We start from the raw sequence: 13,197 nt of genomic DNA, 5'->3' as shown, positions 1-13,197 counted from the left end.
TGGGTAGCTGCATCTCCTATGGTCATTGAATGCATTTGTCCATACAACATCTTCATATGAGGAGGCTCAGTTCCATAATGACTTTGCTGCATTTCAATGCCACTGTCTCTCATACTTTGATCATTCATATGATCAAAAGGGTTTGTGCTTGACAACGACAGATGAGCATGTGGGTAATTGTCACTGGCCATTATCAATGGTTGTTTATTATGTGCAGTAAAATGGGTTTGACATTGCAGCAGTAGGGGACAGCTGGCGATCCTCTGTTATGAACGGGTTGAGGCTTTGTCCATGTTGGTAATCAATTTCATGTCTCAGGTTAGCGACATCAGACAGAGTACATGGTTGTAGTTGTGGGGGTTAACATGAATGGGTTAGAGTAGTTGATCACTTGCTCTTTATAGTTGGTCATTTCCCCGTCAACGTTACTTCCATGGGCCGTCATCATCTCAACTCAGTTCATTGACTGACGAAATTGCCTCGTGCGTCCGTTAGCATGAGTTAGCATGAGCTAACTATACGTTTCCATAGTTTACAACTCACTGATGAAATCAGGATTTTTCATATCCCGGACTCAAGTTCCAATGTTACCTTTTTCTGTGTTAACTCGAACGTTACCTTAGTAAGAGTACAGGATAGTGTTCTCTTCACTCTAGGGCCGAAGTGGTCATGTACAGATCTCGTACTTCGTACTGTCCAGACTTCGGGGTAATTCCCTCTAGATGTGTGGTGGTGACAGTAAACCACTGGAAACCGTTATCTTCAGGACTGGGCATTTATTTCCATTGTATTCTTCATATCATGCTGTTGATTAACGTTATATGTCACAACAAGCTACCTGCTTCTGTCGTTCCTGCGTACACAGTCTCATCACACTATCCACTCCTTGCTTCGCCCACCTGTATCCCAGTGTGCCTCACTCTTTAAGGAGCAGACCATAATCTTATAACACAAGGTACAAGCCCCGACGCCCCGCCCACGCACAGTCAAACCGAGTACAAGCCCCGAAGTTCCGTCTCAAACCGAGTACAAGCCACGAAGCCCCGCCCAGACGTTGGGCTTGCGGCTCTGCAGATATACCCTACTCGAATAATGTGCTGTGCGGCATCATCACAAACGCCCCTCACGGGGGGACCGTTGGTTGGCTCAGCATGTGGCTGGCGACCCCCCCACGGCCCCACCCTACTGACGGCCGAGCATTGTAATATAGAATCAGCCGAGTAAACATTTTCTCATACATTCGCCGTGGAGGATAGAGGATATCATGCTATTTGGTCATCCATGAAGTGTGTGCACAAGCAAAAGGCAGGTCTCGGCTGCTGGGCAATAATAGTCGAAGAAGAAGAAGGACCGGTTGGATTATTATTATTATTATGCAGAACTGACCGAGGAAACAGCCTGCCCACCAATCAGAGAGAGAGAGAGAGGAGAGGAGTCAACCGAATAGTTTTGTGTCTGCTGGCCTGGAAACAACAAGGTTTTTGTCGGGTTGAAGGCTATAGCTTATAAAAAACATACATTAAAAAAAAAAAAAAAAAAACTTCCAGTCTTACATTTCTACGCAGCTAACACTGGTTCATCATCCGAGTTCCGTCCGTGTCTTCTCTACAAGTGACGACGTTATATTATTTATATAGCGAACGAACGGTAACGTTGGGCTCATCTAAGTTGGATCAATATGGTGATTATCTTGTCGTCGATAGTTCGGCCGCTGACTCGCCAGCTGCAGCGACACGTCGCCAGACAACAAGCCAGTAGTCAACAGCGATTCGTCCCCGTCAGGAGATGCAGCCTCACGGCGTGTTCCAGCAAGTATGTCCTCTCACAGAGTAAGTGGCGTTTTATAACCTAATGTTTAGCTGTACAATACGTGGACGTTTACATTTAGGACATGCATCATCTTGCCAGCAGCCGCCCACTTTTCAGCTCACAAAGCTGCTTCAAACGGCATATGTTTATTTTATTTTAAGCATACAATGATAGTAGTAGTATGTAGGTCAATGCAGTGAGGCTAGTAGAGTAGACATTAAAGCGAGCAATCCACCCACCACCACAGTACATTGTTTTCATCACAAAGCATGCTTAAAACGTGGGTCTGGATTTTCCACATCACTGGATTGGGATTAGACGTAGTTTATTGTGGTTTGACTGATTGATTGAAAACTTTATTAACAGATTGCAGAATGGGTACAGTACAGTACAGCTCAATACAATTGTTAACACTTTGGATGCCACTGGTTAACATGGTAAAACATGGTTGAATGCCAGCACCCACTTCAATGATAGCATTGTGAACGCATAATCTATGTCTTAAATTATGTGTCTAATCTGCCCTTCGTTTATCAATGACTTGTTTGCAGTCAACATTGTCTAAACGGATTGTTTTTTAATCGGTTCATTTCCGTTTTATAGCATTTTGAAAAGCCCTCGTTTTCTTGAAAGTTTCAGGAAAATATAAAGATTCCGTGATAAACAGCATTTACTGGCATATTCTGGAATACACAAAAAACGTTGTCCTTTTTCGGCCTATTTATGAATCGTTTTCAAATAAACGCTAGATTATCGATAGTATATGTGTACTTATGCACGCTAGAGAAGCGAGCTGAAAAATCTATTCTCATTTCCTGATCAGCGCGCACACACACACACACATAGGGCAAATGCTGATATCTCTGTGAAAACAGATCCGATTATCCTAAGACTGGTAAAATAGATTCCTTACCTCAGATCAGATGTTCTCCAAAAAGATTATTCCAATTCCTGATCGCCATTCCAAATATCGATCGCGTTTATTGATTCAGCGCTGGGTACTGTAAATATGTATTCCACGCTGTTTTCCGGCTCGGCAATCACTTCGATGTCTTCAGATGGCTTGCCGGAAAAGTAAAATGAGGAAACTGGATCCCCCCCCCCTCAGTCTAATCCAATGGGGTGCAGTTACACAGGGAGAGACGATAGGGGGCGGTATTTTCCCAATGGAGCTCAGAGAGAGGTTGCTGCACTAGCAGGAGGCTAGATTGATGAAATATGAATTCAAATCGCTAATACATTTAAAAAAAAAAACAAACAAACGCTATATAGCATTGCTGGCATTCAACGGTCAACATGAACATAAAGCGTCGCTGGCACTCAAAGTGTTAAAGAAGAGAGGGACCAGTGCCCTGTATAATGGCCTAGAGACCCATGGCTACATAAGGGCTTATAGAGGAGTCTCCACACCATGCAACTTGTAAAATACCCAAACAAGCTTCTGTTCCTTTCATGCCAAGGACTTGTTCTGCAGGGTCACTCTTGAGATTTGAAACTTCCTTCTGTAATTTCCAAGACCCTGCATGGACACTCACACTGATGACTATCACCGACGGTGCTTTTCAGGACCCAGAGCTGCCGCTTGTGGGTTTGTCTGGACCTGGTGATACACATCAGATGCTTGGAAGTGCTTTGGCGAGCAGCATTCTTCTATGTGGCCCCTCCATGTTCACCCAACACGGTTCTCGTTCGCGTTCCCGTTGGAGCACCGCGACTTGACGACCCAAGTGTCTCCTCGCTGCCTCCCGCCTCAGGGAGTGTGGCTTCCCCCAAAGCCTTGTCCTCCCCTTTTCCATAGGGGCCTCATGATGGCCGTTGAGGCTGAGACATCCCGTTAGATTTTTATCACCAGCACACCTTCGCTCGAGTCTCGCCCACAGCTGGAGTGTTATGCCTTGTCTCCATTAGCTATGTTCAGCTTGGCTGGGGCTAGCCATGGTCTTGCATGGTATGGTATGGTTGGGTTTGTGTCTCCATTGCGTTTATTGTAAACTCTCCGGTTGCTAGGCAACCTTTCAAAATTCACACTAACTGTGGTATACAAGCTAAGCCATGATGACACAACAGTCCGAGCCAGCTTTGGCCAGGTTGTGAATGGTCTCTTCCAGGATTCTAGACCCAGTTGAAGGCCGGCTGCGTTTGCAACCCATCGCTACATGTCGGAGAGCTTCTCTCTTGTCTCAACCTCAGCGCAGAGGATGCCAATCCTCCTCCCACCTCTGCCAGACAGGATTCCAGACTCTGTTCTATGCCAGTTACATACAGACAGTACATAACCCTGCCTAAATATTAAAGGCAACCAACTTGTGTCTAGCCACGCCCAACTTGCGTGCCGCTCCGCTCTGCCGCGGAGCTCTGTCGCGGCAGCATTATGTAGCAGTAATCCCCCCTCTTTTAACATCGACAACTAGCTCAACTGGTAGCGCCGCCTTGCTGTGGATCCTGCGGTCCGAAAAGTTCGATTCCCTTAATTTATTTATTTTCTTTTTTAACATGCATTCTTTTGCCGGTTAAGTTTAGGCATGTTAACTTTAAGCATTGTTTCGGAGTTGGTTAGGGTTAAGGTTAGGCATTGTTTCGGAGTTGGTTAAGGTTAGAAGGGTTAAGTTTAGGTGCTGTTTTGGAGCTGGTTAAGGTTAGAGTTTGTCTTAGAGAATGCCAATATTCTTTCGGAGTTGGTTAAGGTTAAGGTTAAGTTTAGGCATTGTTTTGGAGTTGGTTAAGGTTAGGGTTAAGGTTAGGCATTGTTTCGGAGTTGGTTAAGGTTAGAAGGGTTAAGTTTAGGCGCTGTTTCGGAGCTGGTTAAGGTTAGAGTTTGTCTTAGAGAATGGCAATAGACAGCCTATTTCCGCGCTGCAGCTCTCTCGCGCTGCTGCGGTCACATGGGCGTAGTGGCCAATCAGAGAAACGCTAAACACAAGTTGGTTGCCTAAAATATTCACGCAACCCATCTAGCCGGTCTCCTGGCCCTGCCCTGTTTCTCCAGAGGGAGAGGCACCCTGCGCCTAGGCGGCCCCACTTCTCCGGTGTCTTTGAGCTCCGGTGTCTTTGGAAGACTCTGCCGACCCCGCCTTCATTTGCTAAATCTGGGGTTGCGTGGTGGTATGGACAGGCCGAGACGGAGATTGTGAAAACGATGATGCAGACACCCACTCTCGCTTCCAAAACACCATGTTGCAGAAAATGTTGTTGCATCTTCTGACATGACGAGCCAAGTAAACACTATATGCCCACAACGATGGAACTTATAATTGACCATCCTCATTTCACAGTACAAATGCCCACTAGCTTACAGTGATATGCTCGTCATCAATCATCTTTATTGATCATCAACACTACTCAGAGAATGGCAATAAAAAGCGTGCATTCCATTTTGTTCATTTGTCTCATCTGCCTCTTTCTGCTTCATAACATTATTCCCAGTGTCTTTCTTGGGCAATATTGTATGTCCTTTGTTAATCCCCAGCCTGTTGATTCTTCTGACTGGCCTGCGAAGCTCTGACTTGTCTGAAAAGCTCAACAAATATTTTTTACGTTTCACCAGTTTTTCACTGTGTTGCCTACATGATGCAGTTTGTAGAGTGCCCAATTAATCTTCTCCATTGACCGTACACGGGCACAAGCTGTTAGGACTCAAGTACTATACACATTAGGGCTGTCCCCGACTAAGGATTTGGATGGTCGACTATGATTGGGCAAAATTTGGCGTTAGTCGACTATTGGTCGACAAAAAAAAAAGTATAATATTTTAAATTTTCTTTACATTTTTAAAAATTTTGTATCATTCCATTTGGGCTGTGGGGGGTGCTTAATGTCTGAAGGAGTCGACTGAAGGCTTCTTGTCCTCTGCAAAAGCATGCAATTGGTCCACTGATGGATACATCTTGATATTTGTCTAGTCGTTAAAATCCTCTTTCAGTGCCTCTGTGCCTGTTTTCGTAGGCAGACTTTAGCCTCTGGTATGCGTGCCATTAGCGTTAGCCACGCTTCTAGGCCTCTTTTCTTTTGGAAAGAATGATAAAAAAAATTAAAAAAAATAAATATATGATAATATTTAATTTTAATTTTTAATTTTTATATATTCGACTAAGAGGTTGGCCAGTCGACTACGGCTCCTTTTGACCGATTAGTCGACTAATCGACTAATGGGGGTCAGCCCTAATCAGGGCACGAAATTAACTTTTTGACTCACCGGCCAGTGGCGGGTAGATGGGAAGAATCTACCCGCCAAGCATATTTCTTACCTGCCAAATTTTTTTGATTAAAAAAAAATATATATATTTTATATAAAACATTTTTTTTAATAAAATATATATTATATAATCATACTTGTAGTTGTATTATCTGCGAGACATCGCCACCACGCAATAAGTCAAAATGCTCGCTATCTGCAAACAGCTCCACTGTACGTATACTTGAGTAGCCTCCAGCTCCAGCAAGGATTCTCCGGCGCTACAGCTAGACCCTATATTCAGCTAGAACCTACATTCAGCATGCAAGGATTCTCCGGCGCTGCAGCTGGACCCTATTGGTATAATGTTACGGTTCTTTGGTCAAATCACATTCAACATGCCCTCAGCTAGAATACGCATTGAATCAATGTTATAATACATTGATATCAGGAGCTATCTGTAGCTACTGCTAGCCCGCTAGATAACGTTAAGACAATTTCGTTTACTGGGACATATAGAGCTAACGTGAGCTAGCTAACGTGAGCTAGCTAAAGTGAGCTAGCTAACGAGGGAACGGAGGTATTATGCACTCGAGTCGACTATTGCTGGAGCATTTGTTGATATCAGCAGCTATCAGTAGCTAGCCAGCTAGATACCGTTAGACAATGCCTCGTCATGTATTAAACTAAAAGTGAATAGTTGACTGGGTCATTGTTTAAACAGTAACGGTAGCTCATGGAGGTCCGCTCTAGACTAGAACAGACTGCCTCTGTGTTGATACGAGCAGAAGCCAATAGTATCCCGCTGCAGGGCTGGGAGGATATGACTCGTTTTTTCAAAATAAGAGTATCATACGAACTAGGGGTGGACGGTATAAACGGTATACGGTATAAACGGTATGAATTTGCTCTACGGTATGGATTTTGAGTATACCGTGTAACCGGTAGTGCAGCTCTAAAATAGCAATGACGTCATGTAACCACAGCGCGACTATTTCACTCGCATTTGCCCCTAAAAATAGATAGAATTAGTCATAGATAATAGATATGTGCGAACTGGAAAAAGTTATTTAGGAGGCTTCGCGCAGTGGGCGTGCCAGCCCCTACCGCACGCATGTAAACACGGGTCTAGTAGTCTAGTGGGACGGGACACGGGAGCTGTCGGCGTCTCCCTGAGCTAACGTTAGCTTAGCTACCGTTACAAAATGACCCAGTCAACTATTCACTTTTAGTTTAATACATGATGGGGCATTGTCTAACCGAACGGTATCTAGTCGGCCAGCTACCGATAGCTCCTGACATCAACAAACGCTCCACAAAGTCTAGTACTAGAGACGTGTATGCTACCTGTTAGCTCACGTTAACGCAAGTTAGTTCACCGTTCAAAACGAAATGTCCCATTGAACTAAATAATTCACTGAGGCGTTGTATTAACGTTATATATGCAGTAGCTACAGATAGCTCATGATATCAATGTCTTATAACACTGATTCGATGCGTATTCGAGCTGAGGGCTTGCTAACGTTATAATACCAATACAATAGGGTCCAGGTGCAGCGCCGGAGAATCCTGGCCGTAGCTCTGCTCGAGGCTACTCGAGTATAGGTCCAGGTGCAGCTCCGGAGAATCCTGGCCGTAGCTGGAGGCTACTAGAGTACACACAGACAGTGGAGCTTGTTGCGTGGTGGCGATGTCTCGCAGATAATACCAGTACAAGTCTAATTATATAATATATATATTTTATAAAAAAAAAACAAAAAAGAAATTATATAAAATAATTTTTTTTTAATCAAAAACGATGATACCGTGATATATACCGTTACCGTCTATGCTTCAAATTATACCGTGATATACATTTTAGACCATACCGTCCACCCCTAATACGAACCGAATGTTGCTAACTGCCGGAGCCATCGATATTATGACTGGAGATGCGCTTGCGGTGGAAATGAGACCCGCACAGATTTTCAAAATAAGAGTATCGTTATGAACTTGATTGATTGATTACACGCCACACGGCGGGCAGACCTCTCAGTGGGAGGCGCCAAACGTAAAAACTGAGCGCCAATGTCGCTTGGCGGGCTCTAGTTTCGCCCCCTGGCCCTAATACACACTAATGAAAGGTCTTGTTATATGTTTTCAGGAGAGCTAGTATAGATGGACATATTTTCTTTTTTTTATCCACTTTTTCTCCTTTTCTTTTTCTATTTTTCTCCCATCCCAAATTCCAATGTGCCAATTCTTCCCTCACCTGTCTTGAACGTTGCTCGCATATGCCCCCCACTGGCCGGTCGTAGGGAGGATAGAAGCCTTGCATCACGTGTCCCCTCCGGTACACAAGGAGGCAGCCTGTCACATATTTTCACCTGCCAGCTCGGACTCTCATTGGCGAGGTGTAACGTCACGTGTGGGAGGCTCACACTACCCACGCCATTTCCTGTCTCTGCTTGTGCAGGCGTCCCCCAACCGACGTGTAGGAGTCGCTGTCCACAACGTCCAGATTACCACCCATCGACTTCCACCCGCTAACTCTGCCAATTGAGTTAGTATGACGGCTGGCCCAAGCCGGAGGCAACACCGACAGCCGGAGTCGAACCCGGTGTCTCTTGCGTTGGTGACGAGCGCAATGTCCGCTGCGCCACCCATCCGCCCTACAGATGGACATCTTTTCTGAAAAGACGTATTAATCTAAACCTATCCTCATAGTCAAGACCAGCCGCATTTCATTGTATACCTGTATACCGTGACAATTAAAACTCTTGAATCTTGAATCTTGAATCTTGAATAGTCCTCTTACCCCTTGCTCCCCCCCCTGGGGTTTTCAGTATGGCTACAAGGTGTTTCATTGGATCCCTTCTTGTGTCCAGCAGACTTGATCAGGGCTCCACACCTGACCCAGTGGCCTGTAACTGTTCCGCAACAGTAAGTGACTTCCGGGGTAGGCCTGATTGGCCCCGACAGGCACGTGACGCGGCAAACTCAGGACGCGCAACGAGGCTGCTGAGAGCTGTCGCGCGGAAATAGGCTGTCTATTGCCATTCTCTAACACAAACTCTAACCTTAACCAGCTCCTTAACAGCGCCTAAACTTAACCGTTCTAACCTTAACCAACTCCGAAACAATGCCTAACCTTAACCTTAACCTTAACCATGCCTAACCTTAACCATAGAAAGAATATTGCCATTCTCTAAGACAAACTCTAACCTTAACCAGCTCCTTAACAGCGCCTAAACTTAACCGTTCTAACCTTAACCAACTCCGAAACAATGCCTAACCTTAACCTTAACCTTAACCATGCCTAACCTTAACCGGCGAAAGAATACACGTTAAAAAAAAAATCACGTTAAAAAAAATAAATTTGATGGGATTCGAACTCGTCAACAACGGACCGCAGGATCGCAGGACCGCTGCTCTGCCAGGTGAGCTGAAGCGCCGAATGAAAGTCATAGCGGATTTGGACGGTTACATCATTCCGCAAGCTCTGCCGCTCCGCTCTGCGGAGCGTGCCGCGCGGCAGAGAAAGTTGCGCGTCACGTGCCTGTCGGGGCCAATCAGGCCTACCCCGGAAGTCACTTACTGTTGCGGATAAGCTATAAGCGACCCAGTGACCCAGTGTCGGCTGTATTTGGGGTACTGGTAGAGGACAGTCCTCTTAGAGGACCCACTTCCACTGTGGCGAAGTTCATAACCCTTTTAGCATGCAGATTAATTCTATTGAACTGGAAACAGGCACAACCTCCCACTTGCACTACGCTGATCAGAGATGTTATGCAGCACCTTAAACTGGAAATGTATTATGTGTTCTATTGTTTTTATGCAAGTGTGTGTGTATTTATGTAATGTACCTTCTTTGTTTTTGTAATTCTTAATATCATTTTTATTCAGCACTAATTGTTTGTAAAATTAGAAATTCAAATAAACATATATATCTATACATAATGATTGCTATGCTTTGTAACTCTAGTTATAACGCATTATGCTTTTCCACCCTGCTGGGTTTCGTGAAGGGAACCTTGGATGGACGTTTCGGCGTCTTGTGCTTTCTCTAGCAGGCGATTGGTGCATGTGATTATATTCTTTCAGCGTGAGCGATACGCGCAACAGGTGCAGCAAGTTGCTTTGCCTGCAATCGTATAGCTAGGGTTGCAAATACAATGCATAGGGCAAAAATATTGTTTGTTTCCTGTTGGTTGTCAGTTAAGGCCATGGGTAGGTAGGGAATTTATTTTATTAAATTTTTTATTTTATTCTTTCCCACGGCGACTATGCATAGGGAATTTCTTTATTTAATTAAAATGTTCACAACAACATGGATGCATGTACTCTGCCAGCATGTTTAATATCCATAATACTAAAGGTTTGACTAAGATTTCTATGAAACTGTATAAAAAATAAAAATAAAAAAGGAAAATGATTTTTTATTTATTTTTTTAATAAATCTTTTAAAAAACTCATAAAATATATTGGGTCGCACCTAAATCGGCAGGGTCGGTCGGCAACCGGAAACAAACCATTCTTTTTTTTTAGGCCTAGCCATCGCCCGCTTCTCCTAATTTTATTAATCCCCCCCCCATTAGGTATTTGCTCCATAGTGTTGTCCTATCTTATCAATTCCTGTAGTGTAGCCATATAACCTACCAGTTGAGAATATTATTAAGATGTGTTCTGCATGGGCTTATGGTGGAACAGCCAGCTTTAGTCAAGCACATCCAACTGGTAGGTCTAACTGAGTTTATCTTACTTCTTACACAGTACATTTACATTTAGTCATTTAGCTGACGCTTTTATCCAAAGCGACTTACAAGTTCTGTACGACAAGTCATCAGGAAGGGTACAACTCTATCAGCTGAGTAACAATGTTCATCAAAGTGTTGCGTGTTACAGTGTAGGTTAGTTTATTAGGACAAGTGCATGACAGTAAGGCTAGTTAGGGTTAGAGTTTTTTTTATATATTTATTTTAATATTATTATTTCAGATAATGGTTGAAGAAGTGCGTCTTAAGTTGACGGCGGAAGATTGCATGAGTTTCGGCTGTCCTAACTGGGGTGGGTAGTAGGGATGGGTACCTTTCACATTTGAACCGGTACCGGTACCTGTGAATCGATACCGGTACCCAACGGTACCTTTTCTTCGGTACTTTAGTCTCAAGAAATGTAATTTACCTACCTCAGTCGTGAAAAAAAATCCAAATTTCAAATAACTACAATTTCGACAGTTTTCGGCTTGCCATTGCACCGACTGCTTTGTTGTTGAATCAAGACAAATCATAGGTAAGCATATATTGTGCGTGTTGACATGAAAAAAAAAAAGGTAAAAAAAAAAAAAAAAAAAAAAAAAGTAAATTATTTTCTTTTTTCTTTTTTGGTATCTCACTTGAATCGATACTCGGTAGTACCGACGTGTTTCGGTTCGGTACCTCAAAAGTACCGAATTCGGTACCCAGGCCATCCCTAGTGGGTAGTTCATTCCACCATTGTGGGGCAAGGACTGAGAATAGGCGACTTCTCTTTGATGACCCTCCCGGAGCTCGGATAGGAGTAGGTCTGAGGCGGCCAGAAGATGCAGAGCGTAGGTGTCTTGAGGGTGTGTAGTTAGAGACCATTGACCGGAGGTAGGCGGGAGCGGTTCCCTTTACCACATGGTATGCTAGGTCGAGGGCCTTGAAGCGGATACGTGCAGCAATGGGGAGCCAGTGCAGGTCCCTAAGAAGTGGGGTGACATGGGCCGACTTCGGTAGGTTTGAGATCAGGCGGGCCGCTGCGTTCTGAATGAGTTGAAGAGGCTTGGTGGCAGTGGCCGGGAGGCCAGCGAGCAGTGCGTTGCAGTAGTCGAGGCGGGAGATGACTGTTGATTGGACGAGGAGTTGGGTGGCTTCTTTTGTCAGGAAGGGGCGGATCCTTCTGACGTTGCTCAGGAGGAATCTGCAGGTTCTGGTTGTCGCTGCGATGTGAGCAGAGAAGTTCAACTGGTCGTCGAGGACAACACCAAGGTTCTTGGCGGTCGGGGACGCGGTCACAGCTGCATTCTCGACTGTGATGGAAAGGTCGGTCAGGGGGGAGGATTTGGCCGGCAGGTGGAGCAATTCTGTTTTGCTTAGGTTCAGTTTTGAGGTGGTTGGTCGTCATCCAGGCGGAGATGTCGGACAGACAGGCCGAGATCCGCTCAGAGACGTGGATATCTGAGGGAGGGAAGGAGAGGAAGAGTTGAGTATCATCGGCATAACAATGATACGAGAGAAGCCATGAGACGTGATAATGTTACCCAGTGATTTAGTGTAGAGGGAGAAGAGAAGGGGTCCTAGGACCAAGCCCTGGGGGACACCCGTCCGCAGGGGGCGGGTGGCCGACAGGGTCCCTCTCCATGACACTTGGTAGGAGCAGTCATTGAGGTATGATGTCGGCGCAGAGCCAGCCACTCCCATTCCTGCGAGGGCCGCGAGGAGGATCCGATCTGATGGTTGACTGTGTCGAAGGCTGCAGATAGATCTAGGAGAATCAGGACAGAGGAGAGGCCTTTCGCTTTTGCTAAGTGAAGTGCCTCTGTGACCGCAATGAGGGCCGTTTCTGTGGAGTGGCCTGTCCGGAAGCCAGACTGATTAGGGTCTAGGACGGGTCAGCAATCAAAAGAGCCACTTTTCCCCCATCCCACAAAATAAAATGCTCAGGGTGCCGCACAACCTATTTACCCTTAAAATGAAGTTAACACCGTGTATAACGTTTTATATATCCCCAAGCATACCCCACATTTAGCATAAAACACCTGACAATTACATACCCAAAGTAATTTGCGATTTATTATACTTTATACTTATAGCACACAGTTTGTTGCATTAATGGGATTATAAAGCAACAAAAAGAAAATATTTGACTTTTTATTGCTGTTTTTACCTGTTATAACAAAGGAAAACCTCAAACTCTTATGAAGAGGAGAAAAAAGACTGGCTGTGTAGACCTATTTTTAAATAAAACACAGAAGAGGAGACAAAACACTGGTGTCTGTAGACCGACTTTGAAATAAAACCCTGAACTATTCAGGTATATTTGAGTCCTTCCTTTATTTGTGGAACATTTATAAAATAAAAAGTAGTCCACTTTGAAAAAAGACTACCATGTGTAGACCTACTTTGAAATAAAACACAAAAGGAGAAAAAACACTGGCATCTGTAGACCTACTTTGAAATAAAACCCTGAACTATGCAGCTCTATTAAGGCTTGTG

At 44.6% G+C, this 13,197-nt stretch overlaps 1 protein-coding gene across 1 annotated transcript in view; it reads left to right on the top strand.

Moving 5' to 3' along the window:
• The first annotated feature begins 1,253 nt into the window (after positions 1–1,253).
• The window catches only part of ca5a (carbonic anhydrase Va), a 60,563-nt gene continuing 48,619 nt past the window's right edge, over positions 1,254–13,197 (top strand). The window contains exon 1 of the mRNA XM_084316196.1: positions 1,254–1,829. Coding sequence (XP_084172322.1) covers positions 1,679–1,829 — 151 coding nt within the window. The 5' untranslated portion in view covers positions 1,254–1,678. The remainder of the gene's footprint in view (positions 1,830–13,197) is intronic.

The sequence above is a fragment of the Notolepis coatsorum genome (genome assembly GCF_963971535.1).
Source record: "Notolepis coatsorum genome assembly, chromosome: 6".
Taxonomy (NCBI): domain Eukaryota; kingdom Metazoa; phylum Chordata; class Actinopteri; order Aulopiformes; family Paralepididae; genus Notolepis; species Notolepis coatsorum.
The sequence above is the reverse complement of the archived record's forward strand: the minus strand, read 5'-3'. Positions and strand labels throughout refer to the sequence as shown.